Here is a 21,548-nt window from a genome sequence, read left to right on the forward strand (position 1 = left end):
GAAAACCACTTTTCAGTCAATGAGTCACTAGTCAAACAAACATGCTTTTTATCCTCAGGGGACACAAATTCAAATGGTGCACTCAATTTCACTGGTGACTCTTTTACCTATGGTACTTCCTGCACCCTCTCCACATCCTGAAAAGGGGCTTGTGACACCTGTTCATGTAGGGCTGCAGTGACTCTAGCCCTGTCTTGCATGTACCAGATCCAGTGTATTATACGAGCTTCCTGTGCCTGTCCTAAACTGTAAGAGTTAGGTGAATTCATCACCCACTGCATGCTTGATATTTCAGGTTTCATACTCCAAAGTTCCAGGGACACTCTTGTCCTCCCCTGTTCCTGATTTACATGTAAATCAGTGTTTCCCTCTTGCACTGCGCAGAAACCTAAAGTCTGAATTATTTCATTTGCCAAATTAAAAGCGCGCAGCTGCTTTTATTTTTTTCCTAGTTACTTTATACCAAAGTGTTAAGATTTCACTTAGATGAGGGCTATACTGTTTCCAAAAATCAAACAAGCTAATGAAACTATGTGTAGTGCAAGCAGTAAGAAACTCTAAAATTGTTTGTTTTACTTGTGCCAGTAACTGCAGATTTTGCGACGGTACTTCTGCCATGTAATTAATTTTTCTTTGCAGAAGCGGTCTGTAAATAACATTCTGAGCTCTGTTCTCAGTGTTATCAGTTAAGGAATGCGGTGTGTTTTGTTCTATGCTCTGCTCATTACTGGAATGGGAAAAGCCAGATTCTTCTAAAACAGCAGTTTTATAGATTTCAGCATTATCTTGCATTAAAGTGTTCTGGCTAATTTGCTCACGTAAATTCTTATTTTCAAGTTCTAACTGCCTACATCTCTCCTGCATTTTTCTGTAAGCAGATAAAAGTATCCAAACCCTTCTGTCAAAAACAAAAGGAACATCATTTCTTTCAAAAGGCACATTTTTCTAAATATGCTTTAGCACAGCAAGAAAACATGTTTCTCACAGCACCATAAGGCAGTTTAACTTCACATGCATTTTCAAACATGGTCTGCCATGCTTCTGTAATTCTCTAAACAACAAAAAACAATTACACTTTTAAATAGTGCACTTCAAAACTCCAATTCTGACTCTGAAAACGGACGACTAAGCCAAAATGTTCTGCTTTCCCTCTTATCTCATAACCCAGCTTACAGAACCTCTCTGGAATGCACTTCTAAGTTTAAAGAAGACATTTATTGTTATTCATTCCCCACCACGAGGTTCCTGAGAGACGAAATTAGTAGATTGGAAGCACACGTTCAAAAGTAGTCGGAGCAATGAAAGCAAAATATATCAAAGTACTTCTCAGTTGCAATGTACACAGCAAATATAGGTGATTATATCATAGCATAACTTCAAAGCAAAGCATAAAAGTCAAAATTCATCACCGTATGGACAAGACTGTAGGGCCTATATTCAGCTTCATCTTTCTGGGGTCTGCAAGTTGATGACTCCGGTCAACTGCGAGAAAGAGATTTTCTACCCAAATGGGAGACAGGCAACCGACGTCTAGCTCCTGTCTGAAGTCAAAGCAGATTCAATCTACCTCACCGTAGTCCAGAGTCATCCTTAAAAGCAAACTCAGTGTGAGAGCCGAAGAACCTTGGAGAGAGGCCAGTTCTCCTGAGCTCACTCTCTCTCAGACTGGATTGCGAGGTAAACACAAAATCTACGTGCTCTTATCAGCTAAGGTCTGGTGTGAAGAAAACCGCTTGGTCCATCTTGTGGAAAAACACAGCTTGGAAAAACATAGCTCATCTGCAATGTCTAACCCCACGTTAAAGCCAATAGGCAGCTAACCTAAATATCAAATGTAATATCTAATGTCATGTCAAAGCCAATAGGCAGCTAAACTGAATACAGAATGTAATGTCTAATGCCATGTCAAAGCCAATAGGCAGCTAAACTGAGTACACAATGTAATGGCTAATGCCATGTCAAAGCCAATAGGTAGCTACACTGAATACAAAATGTAATGGCTAACTCCATGTTAAAGCCAATAGGCAGCTAAACTGAATACAAAATGTAATGTCTAATGCCATGTCAAAGCCAATAGGCTACTAAACTGAATACAGAATATAATGGCTAACTCCATGTTAAAGCCAATAGGCAGCTAAACTGAACAAAACATATAATGTGCGACTGGTGAACATTGAGCAACTAATATGCGCAGTGGTGAAACACAGTCATTGGTCAAACACAATTAATAGCATCACACCACCCTATGCTTAGCCAGCAGCAATAGCAGCCCCACCAGCTTCCTGTTATCTGGGGGTACCTCCTTAACATATCCCAGGAGGGCAGCCTTGGGGGGCCGCAGCACCACGAGCCCGATCATTTCCCCTATCGCCCCAGCACCTCGGTCCAGTAAGCTTGCAGCGCCCCGCAGCTCCACGCCAGGTGCAGAAAATCTGCCTCGGGAGCCAAGCATCTTTCAAATCTAGCATGCAGTCGAACGCCCACTCTCCTCAGTCTACTCGGCCTATAGTACAAGCGATGTAAGAAATTAAAATGGATGAGGCGCAGCCTATAATTTGGGGAAAGTTCTCGCATTTGCGCACTGCAGTACCGCCACATCTCGTCCGAAAGGGCCTCACCGGCATCCACCTCCCAATGAGTTCTGGACCTAGACTTAACAGGGGCTGCAGTCGTTTGCATGCAGACATATAGGCCAGTAATGAGTCGACAGGGAGACAGCGCTCTGTACATAAGCTCCAACGCGCGGCACACCGGGGGCATCGCAGGGAAGCAGGGGTACCATGCTCGCAAAATAGTCTTGATTCAGAGGAAGAATAAACTATATAGCGCTGTATCATGCGTATCGCCAAGCGCGGCCTCCGCTGAGATAAACAACCCCCCGGAAACCACGACCCCAAGGTAGTCCTATTCATATCACACAAGCATTCACAAAACTGCCCTTCCTCCGACATCCGCAGGTCCACAATATCCCGTACAGGCATTGAAGGCTCTCCAACCTCTGCCCGCCGCAGGAGCATCTTCCAAGCCTGTGTCGTACACGTCACAGTGCCGACCCTCTTCGACCTAGTCCTGTGCGGTCCTCCAATCACCCCAGACTGCCCCCTAGGCCAGACTGAATCATATTCCGGCGCCAGATGTGGTAGGTATCGTATAGGGTGCAACCAGAAATGTGCAATATGGTCCTGCGCGCAATTATAGAAAAGTTCCAGATCCGGGGCCGCCAGGCTGCCCATTTCAAACGGCAACGTCAGCTGTTCCTGTGAGATTCTGGGCTGTCTACCTGCCCAGACAAGAGCTATGAGTAAAGATCTGAGTCTTTTCAAGAAGCTAGATGTGAGGACGAGGGGTATGTTAACGAATAGATAAAGAAATGTAGGCAAAATCACCATCTTGGCTATAGCTATGCAACCAGTCAGCGAAAGCGTCGGGGAGTGCCAGACTGCCACCTTATACTCCAGCCACGTAATGGCCTTACCATAATTGGCCAACCACAGCTCATCCATCTCCCTACTAAGCCATATGCCCAAATATTGCACCAGTCCATCAGCCCAACAAAGTGGGTATCTAGAGTAGCATTGCACCGTTGAAGCCGACAGAGGTAACACCACAGACTTCGACCAGTTGATCGTAATCCCATAAATCCGGTCAAACTGGACTATCTCGTCTATCAACGTATCCAGGTTCAACTGTGGGTCACGAGCATATAGCGCAACATCATCCACATACATAGAAACCAGTATTGGGCGCTGTCTGAACGCCAGGCCCCTGTGATTGTGGTGTTGCCTCAAGCGCGCCACCAGCAGCTCCATCGCCACCGCAAATAGCAGCGACAAGAGGGGGCATCCTTGTTGAGTACCCCTAGCTATCAGAAATGGGTCCGAGACCATCCCAATTATTCTCAATCTGGCTATTGGAGCCAAATATAACAAGCGGACCAATTTATTGAACCTAGGACTTAGCCCCACTCTAGTCAGCAGTCCGAACATGCAAGACCATGCAAGGGAGTCTAATGCCTTAGTGGCATCAAAGAACACCGCCACCGCTGCGCGCTTACCGGGCTCAACCAAACGAGAGACCGCAAAAAAAGTGCAGAGGTTATACAAGGTCGAGGGGCCTGGCACATCCAGACTGATCCTGCAGCTCTAAAGAAGGGAGCAAAGGCTGCAGCCTGGATGCAATGAGTTTCACCAGGATCTTATTATCTATATTGATTAACGATAATGGCCTATAGGAGTTGCAGCTACACAAATTCTTCCCTGGTTTCAAGATTGTCACGATGAGGGCCTCACACAACAAGGGCGGGAGAATTCCGCCCTCAATTGTCTCCGCGTAAACCTTTAGCAAATGCGGCACTAATAGATCTGCGTATTCCTCATGGAAAGCCAATGGCAGTCCATCCAACCCCGGGGCCTTATCTCCCGGCAAACTGCAGATAGCCTGAATAACATCTTCGATCGAAAAGGGAGCGTCCAAATACTGCCTGTGTGAGTTCTCAAGCCAGAGCAGGCTGATGTCCTCAAAATATTCAGTATACGCCGCATCATGTGTTACCGACCTTTCGGCATACAAGTCTGAGTAAAAATCGGACAAGACTCTCCTGACCCCCTCCATGCCAGTAAGGCGTATTCCAGCCACATCCACCAACTCAACAATATAATTTCCTTCCCATGGCCGACGAAGCATTGCAGCCAGCATTTTACCCGCCCTCTCCCACTCTCCGTAACTCCTCACCTTAGCTTCTTTTCCCAGAAAGCAAAGTTAGCGGGTTGCCGCCTCCTCATATTGCGACAACTTCTCTCTGAGGTCAGCCAGGAGCTCGCTGGATCCTTCCATACAAATGTTTCTCCAAATCAGCCAGCTGGGCCTCTAAATCCACTAATTTGCATTGAAGCGCTCTCAGCACACCATGCTCCTTACCGAGGTAAATCCCACAAATGACTACCTTGAATGCCTCCCACAGAGTGCCCGCCGAAGACACCGACCCCTGATTGACCATGAAACATTCCACGACAGCAGTACGAATCTCCTCCCTAAAGGCCTGATCTCTTAACGCGCCATGGGGTAGCCTCCACAAAAATCCATGGCGAGGGCCCTGGGATCTGCAATTCCAATATAACCGGAGAATGGTCTGACAAAGTGCGGGGCATATGTTCGATAGACTTTGTCCAAAGTTCTACGTCTCTTGTACCGAGCCACCGGTCAATACGGGACCAACTATTGTGTACGGTATTAAGGCATGTACCTTCCCTGTCCGCACCATGTTTCACCCTCCATAAATCCACCAAGGCTCCCTCATCCATAATAAGGGACAGGGCCTTCGCGGCCGCCACATGCTGTAGCCGAGCCCGGCTCTCTCTATCTACCTCAAAGTCCAGCACAACATTGAAATCTCCACCCCATAACAGGGACCTGGAGCCTAAGGAGTTGATCAGTCGCCACACCTCCCGAAGAACTCTGGATCATCAACATTGGGACCGTAAACTGATACCAGATGAAACAGCCTATCCTGTAGTATACCCTGCAGCATAACATATCGACCCTGCGGGGTCCGTAAGCGCATTTTCAGTACGCCACTGCAAACCTTTTAGAAGCAGAATAGCCACCCCCGGGCATAGCTTGAATACACCGCCACATGACTCTCACCAATCCAGCCAGCCCTCACCCTAGACCTTGTAGCCTCAGTCAGGTGAGTTTCCTGAAGCATGCAGACATCTATAAGGGGCGCTGCATATAAGCTGACAGCAGTCTCCTCTTACGCCCATCATTCAACCCAGACACAGCAGGTTAAGGCCCGGTGCCACCGGCGGCCAGGCCAACCACCAAACGTGGAAGACACAGCCCCCCTCTCACCGGCATGACCTCGGGCCTGGTCCTCACCTGCCGCACCGTACCACATGTGCCCACCTCACTGCCACTTCAGGGGGCCCGCTCCTTTGAGCCAGCAGACCCCAACTAATATCTAGGGAGGGAGGGGGAGGCTCTGCGCCGCCCTCGCTGGGCCTGACTCCTCCGCAAAGGCCCCGCCACACAGCGAGGCCTGGCCAGCAGCCGCGCGGCTGGCTCTTGCCACCAAGCCGCCCGCCACAGCGTCCGGTGCCCAACTACTGGCATGTTAGGCATCTCTGGAGACCAATCAGCTCTGATTAATAGAGGATTAATGCTTCCGCCCTGCAGAGCCTTACAAGTTGGCGGTCATCTTGCAGGATGGCCAAGCCATGCCCCCAAGATATGGGAAAACTTGAATGCCTTGTTGTGGTAAGTGAGCTGCCACTGGTGCAAGTAGCTTAGTGAATATCCTGGGACCGGATCGGAGACAAAAGGGAAGGACTTTGAACTGATAATGAATACTGGCTACTGTAAACCTGAGTAATTTGCGATGGTTGGGGTGGATTGGGATGTGGAAATAGGTGTCTTGGATATCCAAACTTGTGAGAAAATCCCCTTGATTGAGAACCTGGAGAATTTCTTGCAGGGAAACCATGCATAAAGATTGTTTCTTCAGGTAACTGTTGAGTTTCCTGAGGTTGAAGATGGGACGTCACTCCCCTGACTTCTTCCGTATAAGGAAAAAACAGGAGTAAAATCTATTTCCTTTTTGTGAATGTGGAACATATTCTATGGCTCCTTTTTAACAACATGACTACAATTTCTTCGCCGAGAAGATGAAGTTGGGTTGGAAGAAATTTTGTAGATGGAGTCTGGGGTGGAAATTGAGTGAACTCCAGAGTATGGCTATGTTTGATGAGGTCTAAGGTCCACCAGTCTGTAGTTATTTTGGTCCACTGATGTAAATAAAGAGTGATTTTTGGCACCCTCTACCTGTTGAGAAGGGGATATAGCCGGTACTATGAAAGTGTCACTGTTTCCTAGTGGCGTCTCTGGAGGAAACTGGCTGCTTTCTCCTTGGCTGCCTGGAGTAGGCTGCTGATGGTGGTTGATGGTGGTAGGCCGGTCGAAAGGGCTGCTGATATGACTGCGGCTGGTATCTTTGGTATCCTCCCCAATACAAACATGATCTGCTGCCACGCACGCTTCGAAAAGGAGTCTTGCGGTATTGAAGTGTTCCGACAGATAGAGCTGTCTCTGTGTCCATCTCTGTAGATTGCAGGGCATCATCAATGTGCTTTCCGAACAAGGAGTCACCATCAAAAGGCATATTGAGGATCTTGGTTTGCACTTTGGGTGAAACGAAGTGGCTTTAACCCAACCTTGACGTCAGATCACAGCTGAACCTGCCAATTGGTGGAAGTCAGTGGATGCAATGTCCATTGCGCAGTTGATCATCTCGGATGCTGCTCTTTCACCCTCCTGAAGAATATGCATGGCTTCTGACTTATTATCGTCAGGTAATAGATCTGGATACAAGGCTCTATTGGACCACATTTGGCAATCGTAACGCCTCAGAATAGCTAGGGAGTTTGCAGCGCGGACAGTTGTACCAGCCAATACAGTGAATCACTTGCCAATGTTATCCAACCGCCTACCCTCTTTGTCCGATGGAGATGTAATTAGAGCAGAAGGATTCTTTGACCTTTGTTGTGTGGCCTGAGAAATCACCAAATCGGGCTTTGAGTGTCCAATTAAGCAAACAAGTGAGTCATCTTGACCCTTACACTTTTTATCTAGGAAGGACGGCAGTAACCGTGGCCGACGTCTTCATAATTTTAACTCCTTCCTCCCATATATATATTCAACAATTGGAATTGCTCTAATCACCTTTCTAGATTGGTCCTTGAAATCATAAAGAAAGCAGCTGTCCGCTTAATAGCGAAGGGCAGTTGACAACGCTTTGCTGTTCTCTCCAACATGTGGAATCCACCAATAACTGCGGGAGGAGAATCTGCTTGATGGGGTGGTGGACGGGAAGGTTGCGGGATGAAGTAGTCATCCCATTTACTGTTTGTGGCGCGGTCGTCAGTTATCTCACCTTCCTCCCTGTCTCCGTCATAGTTGCCATCATCACTGCCTGATGAAGGGTCGTCTCGAGGGCGGGGGCGAAGCAATACATGATTGAGGAGTCATTCTTGGTGTAGAAGGTGGAGGAAGATGTTCTGGAGATGTATGAGGCGGTGCTGCTGATGGTTGTGCTGCCACTGGCGTTGGGAAGCGCTTGTAGTAATCTTGCAGCATACCTTGCAAATCTTGCACCAGAGAAGCTGGAACCTGGACCATGTCTGGTGGTGGCAGAGTATATTGCTTTTGTTGCCTTGGGTAATGGTGACCCTTTTTGCAGGGTCATCCGCAGTCTTTTTGCCTCCTTCCTCCTATTTTTTCTGACCTGTTTTTGTTGGCTTTAGGACTCTGGGCACTTTACCACTGCTAACCGGTGCTAAAGTGCATATGCTCTCTGTGTAAAGTGTACTGTTGATTGGTTTATCCATGATTGGCATATTTGATTTACTGGTAAGTCCCTAGTAAAGTGCACTCCAGGTGCCCAGGGCCTGTAAATCAAATGCTACTAGTGGGCTTGCATAACTGGTTGTGCCACCCACATTATTAGCCCTGTAAACATGGCTCAGACCTGCCACTGCAGTGTCTGTGTGTGCAGTTTTAAACTGCCAATTCGACTTGGCAAGTGTACCCACTTGCCAGGCCTAAACCTTCCCTTCTACTACATGTCAGGCACCCCTAAGGTAGGCCCTAGGTAGCCCCATGGGCAGGGTGCAGTGTATATTTAAGGCAGGACATATACTAGTGTGTTTTATATGTCCTAACAGTGAAATACTGCCAAACTCTGTTTTCACTGTGCAAGGCCTATCTCTATCATAGGTTAACGTGGGGGCTGGCTTTAAATATCCTTAAAGCGCAGTTTCTCTTTGAGAGCAGATAAAAATGTGGAGTTTCCGGTGTCTAAACTCACAATTTAAAAATACATCTTTTAGTGAAGTTGGTTTTTAGATTGTTAGTTTGAAAATGACACTTTTAGAAAGTAGGCATTTTCTTGCTTAATCCATTCTGTGACTGCCTGTTTGTGGATTGTCTGTCTGGGTCAGTTTGACAGTTGGGCTGTTCACACCTCTCCTCTAGACAGTGACACAAAGGGGGCTGGGGTGTAGCCTGCATATCTGGATTAGCCATCTGTGCTGGAGGGGAGGGGAGGAGTGGTCACTCACACCTGAAAGGACTGTCCCTGCCCTCACACAATGCTGTCTCCGACCCCCTGGTAAGTGTCTGGGGCCTGGCCTGGACAAGGAAGGATCTTGCAACCACTTGAGACTTTGCTTTGAAGTTTGTCAACTTCAAAGGCAGAACTGGGTATAAGAAGAAGACCCAAAACGCCAGACTTTTAGAATCTTTCTGGAATGAAGAGAAACCACTGCCCAGGAGAAGAGCTGAAGGAGGAGTACTGTCCCTTTGCTGTGTTGCTTTGCTGGACTGGCCTGCAGTTGCTGCTTATGCCTGAAAAGAGTGCAAAGGGTGAACTTTGCTGTGTGTCCTGCTTGCGAATATTCTCGAAGGGCTTGGAGTAGAGCTTGCCTCCTGTTGGAAGTCTCATGTACACAAAAGACTTCAGTTTCCTCGACCTGCAGCACTGGGAACTGTGTGTTTTTGTGCTTTTCAAGAGGAGAACCCACCGTGATGCCGCCAACGACGCCACTGGCCTGCACTGTGACCTGCGGACGCCACACGGAGTCGCATTGCCCTGCTTCGCACCGCAACCCTGGTCTTACCGATGCCGTCATCCGACGACTTCACCGAGCCGCTGCTCGCACTGTGACCTGTGGGCCCCACACTCCGGCATCGCCTGCTCACACCACAGCCTGGGCATCCCCAACAATGCCGCTCCTAATCACACCAGCGCCGCTGCCTGCACTGTGGCCTGTGGACACCGCTCGTGAGGTACACGAAGCACGATCCCGTCACGCGCTGCAGCCTCGGTCCACCGACACAGCACCATTGACTCCTGTGTCGTCACCAGGCATCCTGCCTGCACCGTGGCCTGTGGACACCGCTCATGAGGGTCACGAAGCACCGTCCCGTCCCGCACCGCTGGCTTGGGCCTACCGACGACAGCGCTTCAGCAACTACGCCGCTGCTGCCTGCACAGTGACCTGTGGACACCGCATTTCGCACCGCCCCGCTTCACACCGCAGCCCTAGTCTCACTGACTCTGTCACCGAGCCGCTGCCTGCACTGTGACCTGTGGGCACCGCACGTCGCATCGTCCCGCTTCGCACCGCAGCCCCGATGCCATCCACGCTGGCACACCTGACTTCATCAGCGTGGAGTTGGATCTGCAACGCGTGTGACCTCAAGGGCCCGACGACTCTTGCACCGAATCCTGAACTGATACTGCAACGTCAGTGACGCTGCTCTCCGGAGCTCACCACAAGGATCATGACGCCCTGCAAATCCAAGGTACTGTTTGCGGGTCTTCCAGACACAGTAGCTGGCTAGCAACGTCGCAGCCGGCCTGAACTGTTGGTTTTGTTGATCACGACGCTGTGATAGTCCCAGGTGGAGCTATTGACTTAAAGGAATTGTAGATTTGAGTAAATCTTGCAGAATTCATATTTTTCTTACTGTATGTTGGATTTTGATTGTAATTTGGTCTTGTTTTATATGGATAAATATTGGCTATTTTTCTAAAACTGGTGTGGTGCCCTTTTGTATTGTTTTCACTTATTACTGTGTGCTATTTGCAAATACTTTACACATTGCTTCTGAGATAAGCCTGACTGCTTGTGCCAAGCTACCAAGGGGGTGAGCAGGGGTTATCTGAGCGGGTATCTCCCTTATCCTGACTAGAGTGAGGGTCCCTACTTGGACAGGGGCCAAACCGACTGCCAACTAGAGACCCCATTTCCAACAGTGACTCAGGTTTACAGGTTCATAATAATATTGTTCCTCTTCATTATCATCGTCATCTTGATACTTTACATGTAACACAGGGGGACTGTGTGCTTTTCCAAACATCCCTTGGTCGTCATCCGAGTCCTTGTACATCCCACAAATGGCTGGGTACAACGGAAGACACTTCAGCAGGCGATGTGTAATCAGCATGGAAAAGCTGTGGTGAAAAGACAGCCATTGACAAGGTCATCAACAATGAAGGGAATAATAGTACGGAAGGCCTCTTCTTTGGTTTTGCTGATTTCTTCCAAATTTTGTGTCGTTGACAGGTTGGCCATCGACTAGGTGGTAACAGACAATGTTGTCTACAGTGCATTCGCCGACGGTGGTACCGACGACGATGCCATCATCAACAGTGTTGGCATAGTCTTAGTGGAAGTTACTGTCGTCGTTGAAATGATGTATCTCGTCAACGTTGTAGTCGTCAACTAAGTGGTCACAGTCATTGCTGATACCGTCGTCGATGTCGGGGCAGAAAACGACAGTAAAAGTGCCATTGGACTCCCAATCGCTATCATTGAAGATGGCTTTAAGGTTTTTGGTGCCATTGACAATATTTTAACAGTAATTTTTGCGTTTTTGAAGCTGTTTCCAAGGGAGATTCAGGCATCAATAGCAGGGTAGAAGCTGGAGTAGAGGGCTCAGACTTTGACTCAGAAGAAATCCTTTTAGTTTTTTTTTTGTTTTGTTTTTTTCATGTGAGGAGCCTTCTGCAGATCCATGATGGGTCTTTTAAGGCTTTTCTGGTTTATTGAGGGGAATCTTGACCAGATCTTTCCCTCTTCTTGGTAGTTTGTGAGGAGGTGGAGCACTCACTAAGTTCTCCCTCAGAAACAACAGCAGTCTTAGATTTGAGCCTTTGGAGCCATATCAGAAGTCTTCCCTCATAATCTTTGAGGGTTTTAGAGGAGAAAGTTCTGCATATTTTGCAATCCCTCACCTTATGTGATGGGTGAAAACAATAAATACACTCCTTATGAGGATCTTCTGAACGAAGTAATTTCTTGCCACGGGTAGCACACGGTCAGAAAAGTCCTTTTTTACCAGTTCTGACATACTGCAAAGAAAATATATTGTAGATCACGATAGCTGAAGAAAAAACTGAGCAAGGCTCAAGGGGACTCCCTCACACCAGTGCTTAATTTGTACTTGTTGCTTCCGGTGCAGAGCACCGGCTCTTATTTTTGAGGGCTGGTGCTTATTTTTCTGCCTCAAGCATTTACTGCTAGCAAAAGACACATATGGGAAAGATGGAGGAAGAGAAAAGCGAAAAAAACGCCACAATGGCAGAAAGCTGCAAGAGTGAGCAGGGAGTGGCTGAAAATGAATGAAAGAGGCCCGAGACGGCTTCAGGGTTCTGCTGCCTCAGCAGTCTGTGTTTGCACATTTAATTGCAGCAGCCGCAAGTTTAATAGGAGGGCTTTGGGCACTGGCACGTTTTTATTTACAAAGTAGGCACTGCCTCACACACAATGTGCGGGAAAATCTGAGGGAAGATGCCGCTGCTGGGAGAGTTCTAGAGGGTGCTGTTGCCTGATTGGTCGTTGGTTCTTATTTTAAAAAGGAGATAGGTAGGCTGTAAGATGAACTCTGCATTCCCTTTGCAACTTATTACACTGATATATATTGCTTACTATTGTACCGTGGAACTTCCACTTTGATGACTGAGTGACTGAAGCATGTGAATCTATGAAGGAAATCCCAGTATTGGAGAAACGAAAGGTGTGGGTTTTTTGTTGTTGTTCTTTTTTTAATATTTTTTTAATTGACTGTTTCAAGACAAAGGAATATTTATTTCCTTTCCTTCGTTCCATTTATTTTAACTATGGCAGCTCACACAACTTGTATAGACTACAATTTAATGTTTGTTGTTACATTGGCCCATGTCCATTATCAGCATTGCAATTAAGCCTGCTTTCCTCTGTTTGTAGGTTTACTTTTTTTCTTACTAAAGAGTGTTGTCAGTGCCAGAATGCAATGGATATAAGCATTTGGCAAGACCAGCATGCGTGCGTGTCTTGCCTGCAATAGCCCAAGTGGGCACCGGGTGGTGCCATTGTTCCATGAATCTGAAACTGTGAAAAGAAAGTTATTCAAGCCTCTTCACCTGGGAAACACTGGCATTTATAACATCTCCAAAATGCTGTGGCTAGTTAGGCTGGTAGGACTGGGACCGATATGCGCTTGACCGTCATTACGGTAGAAATTACTGAAGTGTTACAGTCACCCCTAGGGTATCGCAGCGCTAGGCAGGAGCTAATGGGCTAAAATCACTTCTTAAATGGGTTAGTGCAAGTCCCCTCGCTGTCATCAGCCTGCAGTTGGCCCTGTTTCTCCATAGGCCTGGTGCTCTTGGCTCCAAAACTAACACTTGCTTCATCTCTCTCTTCCAGGGCGGTTTGTTCCCAACGAGGAGTTGAAGAAGCCTGTTTGCCTGGACAAGCGCCTGTACTTCAACTTCACTGCCATGGAGGAAGCGGAAGAGTTGACGCTGGCCCGCCTGGAGGTGAAATTCAGCCACAACTCCTACAGCGGGCGGGTGTTTGACCTGCGGCTCTACCGCGCCCTGCGGATGAGCCTCAAGGGCCTGTCTGCGCACAGGGAGACCCGCAGGCTACTGGTGCAGCAGTCCTTCCGGCTGCTCCGCAAGTCCCTCTCCTTCGACCTCACAGAAGTGGCTCAGGACTGGAGGAACCCGGCTAAAAACCTGGGCCTGATCCTGGAGATTTCTGCCCTCGGCGACGAAGACCTGAACCAGGCCTCTGCGTCGAGCCACTGCTCTGGGATCCATTCCTTCCTGTACACCTCCATGCTGGCCGTCTCCCTCCACCCTGCTCAGTGCGCGGTGTCCAGGAGGGCCAAGAGGAGCACTTCCCACCCGCTGGTCACCCCCAGCAACATCTGCAAGCGCCGGCGCCTCTACATCGACTTCCGTGATGTCGGCTGGCAAAACTGGATCATTGCCCCGCAGGGTTACCTGGCAAACTATTGCCACGGCGAGTGCCCCTACCCGCTGACGGAGATCCTGAACGGCACCAACCACGCCATCCTGCAGACCCTGGTGCACTCCATGGAGCCCGAGGACACCCCGCAGCCCTGCTGCGTCCCCGTCCGCCTCTCCCCCATCTCCATGCTCTACTACGACAACCACGACAATGTGGTGCTCAGACACTACGAAGACATGGTGGTGGACGAGTGCGGCTGCAGGTGATCACTGCCAGGCGGCTGCCTTTCTTTTAACGTTAACTGTTTCCTCAAATACATTTAATATTTTTGATAACTTGAGCATTGTACATGAAAGAATTTTGATGGCATTAAAGATTTTTTTTTGGGGGGAAGTGTGATCAGTTGGATTTTTATTTTTATTTGTGCAATATGCTTTTGGGGGGTACGAAAAGCAAAGTGGTTGCAGCAGAGGGCATGTGATCAGTTTCTGTTTCACAGGAAGAGATTGGGGAGGGAGGTTTTTGGTGAAGGACAAGCGCATAACTACGACATGCATCCAAATTTACAGTTGGTACAGGTGACAGATGGAAGGCAGAGGTGGTCCAGAGACGGGTCCTCATGGACCAGAGAGGTACACTAGTATTGTGTGATGGGCCCATCAAACATTCACCCGTGTAGTACACGCCTGGTGCGTTCTGCACAGCTACTCTAGGGGTACCCTGCTCAACCAGGAGACGGAGTCCAGGATCATGTTTATCACCAAAACTAGTGGATGCCAAAGGATGTACAGACCTGGGTGCCCCATGAAACCAAAGGTTTGGGGTTTTAGCCCCATATTGGTCTATTGGAGCGATCCGATATTAGTGTATTGGGGGCTCCTAGAACGGAGTCAACAAGCAAATCCATGGGTTCGAGCCTAGCCAGTAGTCTGGCCCTACCTCAGAGCTAAAACACGAGCTGGGCAATCAAAGGTTTTGTCATGTGAATGAGACAGAAAACCTCATGTAAAAATATAATACTGTTTCAAATTCGTTTTTAAAAAAAATTCTTGAATGCTTCTGTTTAACATTCGTTTGTATCCCTGCATTAACATAAATTAAAATTACGTTTTTAAACATGGACTCCCATTCCCTGACATTGCTGCCATGAGAGCCAAGGGATGTCAGTTTGTCATGGACACTACACATAAGCCAATGTTGTGCTAAGTGGCACAACCTTGTTTTCTAGTAAATAATACACAATTGCATTTTTGTTTTCTTATATAGAACACATCCTAAACTGAATTTCTTCAAGGTGCTCTTTAATCTAACAATCGGTCAAAATGATGCTCAGTGAAGTTAAGTGCTTTGCACAGGATCCCACAATTTGGTCGGGGGCGGGGCGAATAGAACCCCACTTTCTTTGGTTACACGTTGGGCAATTCAGCCAAACGCAAGTTTGGGAAATGGCAACATTAGTTCAATGATACAGGTGGGGTGAGTTGGAGAGCAGCAGCATATTTCTGCAGAAGTGCCTGAACTACAAGAAGAATGGACTTGCAAGAGGTGCTCTATTAGTGGTATTAAGGTGGCCCAGTGAGGCTGAGCGTAGGGAGTGGAAACGCAGGAAGCGAAGTCTGGGGTGGGCTGTGTACCCAACTGTGTGCCTTAGGATTGGACCTTTGCAGCACGGGAGCAGGGAACCAAAACGTACTACGAATCAGAATCTTGTGTTCAATGACATCCAGGGTTGAGGCATGACGCCAGGATACTGGGACTGTTCATAGCTTGCGTTGAATTGTCTTTTCATTAGCTGATATCGCCTCCTGCACCCTTCTTCAGTAGTTTTGAAGGCCAGACCACCATACTGAAGTCCTTTGTTCAACTGTTTCTTTGTAGAGTTGGAGGATGGACTAAACCAAGTAGGTGCTCTTCTAGTCCAGTGTAGGTGAACCGTATGTCATCACTAATAGGTTGTCTTGTGTAGTGTTTCAGTGAATGTTAGCCAACACGAAGGTCTCTCGGAAGCCCTGGCCTTCCGAGAGAGGTCGCCATTGGCTTTGACAATCAATGCGCAGAAGCAGATCTGACGCTTTACTGAGAAGACGACGGAGTTGCAGGAGAACTGATATTTCCTGGTTTGCAGATGGTGCACAACCCACCTAGGGCAGAGTAAGTTGATGAGTGTTCTGTGCGTATATAGTGCGGTGGACAGTACATTCTAGACTTGCAGCTTGGCACAGGCTCTCACATGGAAGTGGTTTCAAAGCCTCACATGCCGGTGACTGGCAGAAACCTCATCACTGGAGGAGGAACTAAATGAACTGGGTTGTCCCTTCCACTGGACCACGTTTTGTGATCTCAGGCAAATCACTCTTCTTTCCCTGTGCCTCTAGATCGTTTTTACCAACGCTTGGACTAAAAGTAAATCATCTAACTAACATGTTAAGCGCTGCAAACCTTGCCAAACTTTCACATAGATTTTCTGAGAAGTGAATCCATCCATAGTTGGCATATAAGCTACCAACCACCGTAAATGTCAAGGATGAATGACCAGTTGCCACCGTTCTTCAGGAATTATGGAACTTGTGGATTGCGGCTCAAGCTTCATCCTCGGAACAACACATACTTTCACAGCCCTGAGGAAGTGACAGGCGCAGTATTCTTAAATGCTTTGTCTGTGGCCTGGTGATAGCATTGTCCCTGTTCTGTTTGCCTTTTTTTAATCCCATCCATCCTCTGAAAAATAAATACTTGGACTTTTAAACTGTAATACTGACTCTACTTCAGCCGTTCCGGCTGGGTTTGGAAGAATCAAGCAGTGGGCATCCTTTAGCTACTGACCTAGTGCAACGAGCCTCTGCTAAGTAGAGTCAGTCATTGTATTACTCGCTGCCTTTTTCCACTGGGTGGAACTTCTTGCAAGCGGGATCCTAGCTAGATGAATGTGCACTAGGAGACCAAGGCACTGGTTTTACCAGACTTTAAGTGGCTTTCACTACAGTTTCACACAATGTCTTATTAGAGTGCATCCTCCATGGTGGCATCCAAGGACAGTGCCTTACCTGGATTTCTTTGCATCGTCAAGGTTGCCCCGGAGCTGTTCACTTGCCCCTGTTTTTTTTCCAATCTTGGTTGCACAAACTCGCACAGTGCATCCCGCAAGGAACATCCTTGAACCCCCGCTCTTTTCAAAGCATGCTTGCCCTCTCGCACAACTTATCTGCTCTTTTGGCCTGTCACTGAGAAGACATGGCAAAGACCCCTTACATTTTGCCCTTCAAATGGCCACTCTTTGTTCTTTCTCTAATTTTCAAAACTGCCTCAATGAGTTGGTATCTTGGGTTTTCACATTAACTTCCTGAAAATGAATACTGACAAAACTTGAAGTTCCTATGATTGGGAAACAGACCTCACAGTTACTCACCGATTGGTGGACTTGGAATCATGGTTTTCCCTACCACATCTCTGTACCTGAAGCTTGGATCCAGAATTTTGGTTCGGTTATCATCCTTTCCTAGCCGAATAAGCGCATAACATTTTTCCTCCCCTTACTTTCATCCACTTCTGTAAGGAAATGCCTTCCTTGGCATGGTTACCCCCTAACTTTTTGCCTTTTGTTGATGCCAGTTATGATTGAAAGTGTGCTGGGACCCTGCTAACCAGGCCCCAGCACCAGTGTTCTTTTCCCTAACTGTACCTTTGTTCCCACAATTGGCACAGCCCTGGCACACAGATAAGTCCCTTGTAAATGGTACCCCTGGCACCAAGGGCCCTGTGGCCAAGGAAGGTCTCTAAGGGCTGCAGCATGTATTATGCCACCCGTGGGACCCCTCACTCAGCACATGCACACTGCCTCACAGCTTGTGTGTGCTGGTGGTGAGAAAGACTAAGTCGACAGGATGCGCCAGGAACTCTGAAGGGACTACATGTCCCAGACTGCTTTGTGGCCCCAGGAGGTGGTCATCTTACCAGCACCTGCATCCACTTGACCAGACCAACGAGCGCAATAAAGCGCATGGGGGCACTTCGGGACGCACCAGGAACTCTGAAGGGACTACATGTCACAGACTGCTTTGTGGCTCCAGGAGGCGACCATCTTACCAGCACCTGCATCCACTTGACCAGACCACCGAGCGCTATAAAGTGTGTGGGAGCACTTCGCGGCGCGCAGGCTGTGCCCGGGCCTGTCGTAGCCCAGAGGAGGCTGGGCTGGGCCACCCCCCTATTATTTATTTCTAAGCAGGCACCATTGACTCTTGCTACTATTGTATCTTCTTGCAGGTGTTTCATTGAACTAACTCTTTATAGAACACGTATCCACCAATTATAGTTTTAATGGGTAAAAGGAAAGCAACAGAGGGTGGGGGCAGGGGCTGTGTTGAAAACTAAGCGGAAAACACACAAGCATGCAGCTAATAACTGTCATGGACAGAATTGACAACCTTCTTGGTGAATGTGAAGGAATTTTAACCTCCTCCCTGGACAATGGCCCCAACGGAACTGGGGGCGGGTGTCCCCCAGTCAGGAAGGGGGCTGGTCACAAGAAAATTGCTGACATATTCGTAAAACGTGGCCAACAGGTCACAGCCTCCACAATGCGGGGGGGGGGGGGGGGGTAGGAATGTCATCACCCATGCTTCCCAAATATCAGCGGATAAGCCTCCAACAGATCTCAGCAACCCTTTTCAGTGTATCAACCGCTTTACTCCTTTAATAAATATCTCAGACCCACATGACTACCCTGACTCAGGCATTAGGGTGGGCGGGTCAGTAGATGCAAATGAGCACTCATCCCAGTCAAATGCACAGCACATGTTATGCATACAAGATTTAAAGACGAAGGTGTCAGAACTCAAGTCTATGGTTAATTCCTTAATTGCAATAGTCAAGAAGCTAATTCCGTCAGACGCCACGACCTCCATAAATCCTATCCGCAGCCCAACGCCAAATCAATTAGGTACCATGACAAAATTGTCCCCAATGCCAGCAACCAGTTGTGCTGACCAACCTCTAGCTGGTGCCAAGATCAAGAATTCTGATCAGCCCCCGCCACACAACCGCTTCGGCGTAGGGAAGGCATTCGATGCCTGTTATCCATTCCCAAAATCTACAAGCAACACTGTCCCTAAATACACTGCACAACCCACCATTGACCGACTCCAATCTAAAAGCACTGTTCCAATGATCAATTTTCCCAAGTTACACCCACTGGCACAAAGAGAAGGGGAAGATTCTATTAGAAATAAGGCAATTCATTGGATTCGCCACGTAAGACGCTGTTACTCTGTAATACGTGAGGATATAATTTATGCAGTCAGAAGGCCCGACATAGGCACACACTTTGACATTCTGCAGTTGACATTTAGGGATAGGAGCATGGTGGACAACCTGGTGGCCCTAGACGCAAGGACAAGTGCTCCAGGGCAATCCTGTATCCAGTTCAAATACCCTAGTCCATCCGTGCACTATAGGGCTCGCCCCATCCACTGCCCAACAGGTATCTGCTCTCAGTGAGAATGATTGACTTGAAGTACCATCTGAAATGCCTGTTAAACTTCCCTCTGACTTACATGAAACAACTGTCTCTGGTCTGGCTGTAGCCCCTAATATTGCCACCATAAGCATTCACGTTTCTTCTCCTAACCGATTTCACCAGACCGCCCGTGACCCATTACACAACCGTGATAACATTGTACATTTCTTCCCTCGTGAACATCACTTATTAATCCAGGAACAGATAGCAAAGCATGAGAATACCTCACCTAGGAACAGGTCAGGTCACCTAGATGGATATCATCATTCAACCCAGGACTCGCTGGGCAATAGTGATAACGACCCCTTTCCTCTCAAGCAATTCCACCTGTCAAACCAACCTCTGGTAACTAACCTTTCAAATATGTCAGTGGACAGGGCTGTCCTTCCAACCACCGGGGTACGACTTGTTTCATGGAATGTGGCAGGTTAGAGATCTGTCCTCCCCTGCCCGTCCTCTACCTCCTTTACTGAGGATTACGACGTAGGTCTTCTTCAGGAGACATGGTCGACCGACCCACTCTTTCGAACTGGCTATTCAAACTTTTATATCCCTGCTCTGCCAAGTATCCGGGGCATGCCCTCCAGGGGTCTAGCCATTTGGACTAGAACATCACTAAACTGTCGCATATCACAGCTATCCATTGTTTCCCCCGACCTGCTAGGTCTTCGCCTATCATTCGGGACTGATACAGTTGTGATTTTTAACATCTACACCAGAAGTGTTTGGGAGGGGGGGTCGGGTTTCCAAAACCCTCTGTATTCTGGAGGCATTTTTGCAAAACTGTCCCCGGCATCATAAAATCTTTGTGGCAGGCGACTTCAACGTCACATTTGAACCTCTTGACTGGGATGATCTTGGGTCCACCCACGAGGAGGATCGGGCATGGTCTATCCCTGCCGTGGATATCCTGCCCATTAAAAGGTGGTCACAGGTTGCTGTCCAAGTAAAATCATTGACTATGGAATTCGGACTCAGGGCACCTAATGGCAGGACCAAAACAGACGCAAAGGGTCGTCACACGTATAACAAAGTTAACCATACTAGTAGAATTGATTATTGTCTAGTCGACATGAGACTATGGCCCCTAGTCATTGACATGATGGTTATTGAGAGATCTGAAAGTGACCATAATCCTCTTTCAGTCCATATGTCCGCTTTGTGCAACCACCTGTCCGTGATCAACACCTCAGTAATAGCACCAGAGGGAATTAGTCTGGTTAATGACAAACGCCACCTAAAGTGGAACAAGATTCTGGCCCGACCTACACTCATCGACGCTGCTAACAACACCTTGAGGACCACATTGATGGGCTTCGAGGCGGGTTACACAATCCCCAACGAAAAAATAAGCTTAACTCACACCTCATGCTTCAAGGGTATTGCGGCCCTCTTCTCGGTAGCCCCTGATAGTAAGAGGCTTAAGGGTAGGTATTGCTGGTTTAACAAAGAGTGCCGTTCCTCAAGCAAGCATTTAATCCAAGCTATCAAATCTAAGGATGTAAATGCAATTAGCTCAGCCAGAAAGTCTTACAAATTAGCTATCGACAAAGCTAAGTGTGAACAAGACGACAAGTGGTGGGCAGCACTTAGTGACGCTGCACAAGAGAGGAACTGTGGCACATGTTGGTCCCTGCAGCCCAGCAAACAGCGAATTGAACATTACAACTAATATTGCACCAAAGGACTGAATAGACCACTTTAGTGGGCTGTACCCTTGCGACCGTAACAGCTCAACCTCTGGACATAAGGACACTTGCTCAAATATTACCCTAACACCCACCCCTCCAGTGCTGCAACTATTCTCCCAAGCGGACATAGCATACTCTTTAAGTACTCTAAAGCGTGGTAGGCCACCTGGTTCGGATGGTGTCCAAGCAGACCTATTCTTAACCGATATAGCAATTTGGTCAAGATATATCACCATCATAGCGAACACAATAGCATCTGGGGTGTCAATCTCTGAGTCCTGAAGGGGGCCATTGTTGTCCCAATATTTAAAAAGGGTGACAGAAGCCTTTTAGCCAATTAGCTCAATGGATTGTGTGCAGAAGGTGTTCTGTCACTGCCTTCTGGGCAAGATCCAAAACTGGATGACGGAACGCGACATCCTTAGTCCCCTCCAGGCAGGTTTTTGTAAAAAAATATCTACCATTGAGCAAGCCCTCAGGTTTCTGCTTCTATATTGTAAAACCGTTTTTATTGACAAAGGGAATCTGTATGTTGCTTTTGTG

At 47.8% G+C, this 21,548-nt stretch overlaps 1 protein-coding gene across 1 annotated transcript in view; it reads left to right on the forward strand.

The window, feature by feature from the left end:
• The window catches only part of GDF1 (growth differentiation factor 1), a 31,374-nt gene extending 16,605 nt beyond the window's left edge, over nt 1-14,769 (forward strand). Inside the window, exon 2 of the mRNA XM_069217554.1 lies at nt 13,248-14,769. Coding sequence (XP_069073655.1) covers nt 13,248-14,065 — 818 coding nt within the window. The 3' untranslated portion in view covers nt 14,066-14,769. The remainder of the gene's footprint in view (nt 1-13,247) is intronic.
• The last annotated feature ends 6,779 nt before the right edge of the window (nt 14,770-21,548 follow it).

Source organism: Pleurodeles waltl, chromosome 12 (genome assembly GCF_031143425.1).
Source record: "Pleurodeles waltl isolate 20211129_DDA chromosome 12, aPleWal1.hap1.20221129, whole genome shotgun sequence".
Classification (NCBI taxonomy): domain Eukaryota; kingdom Metazoa; phylum Chordata; class Amphibia; order Caudata; family Salamandridae; genus Pleurodeles; species Pleurodeles waltl.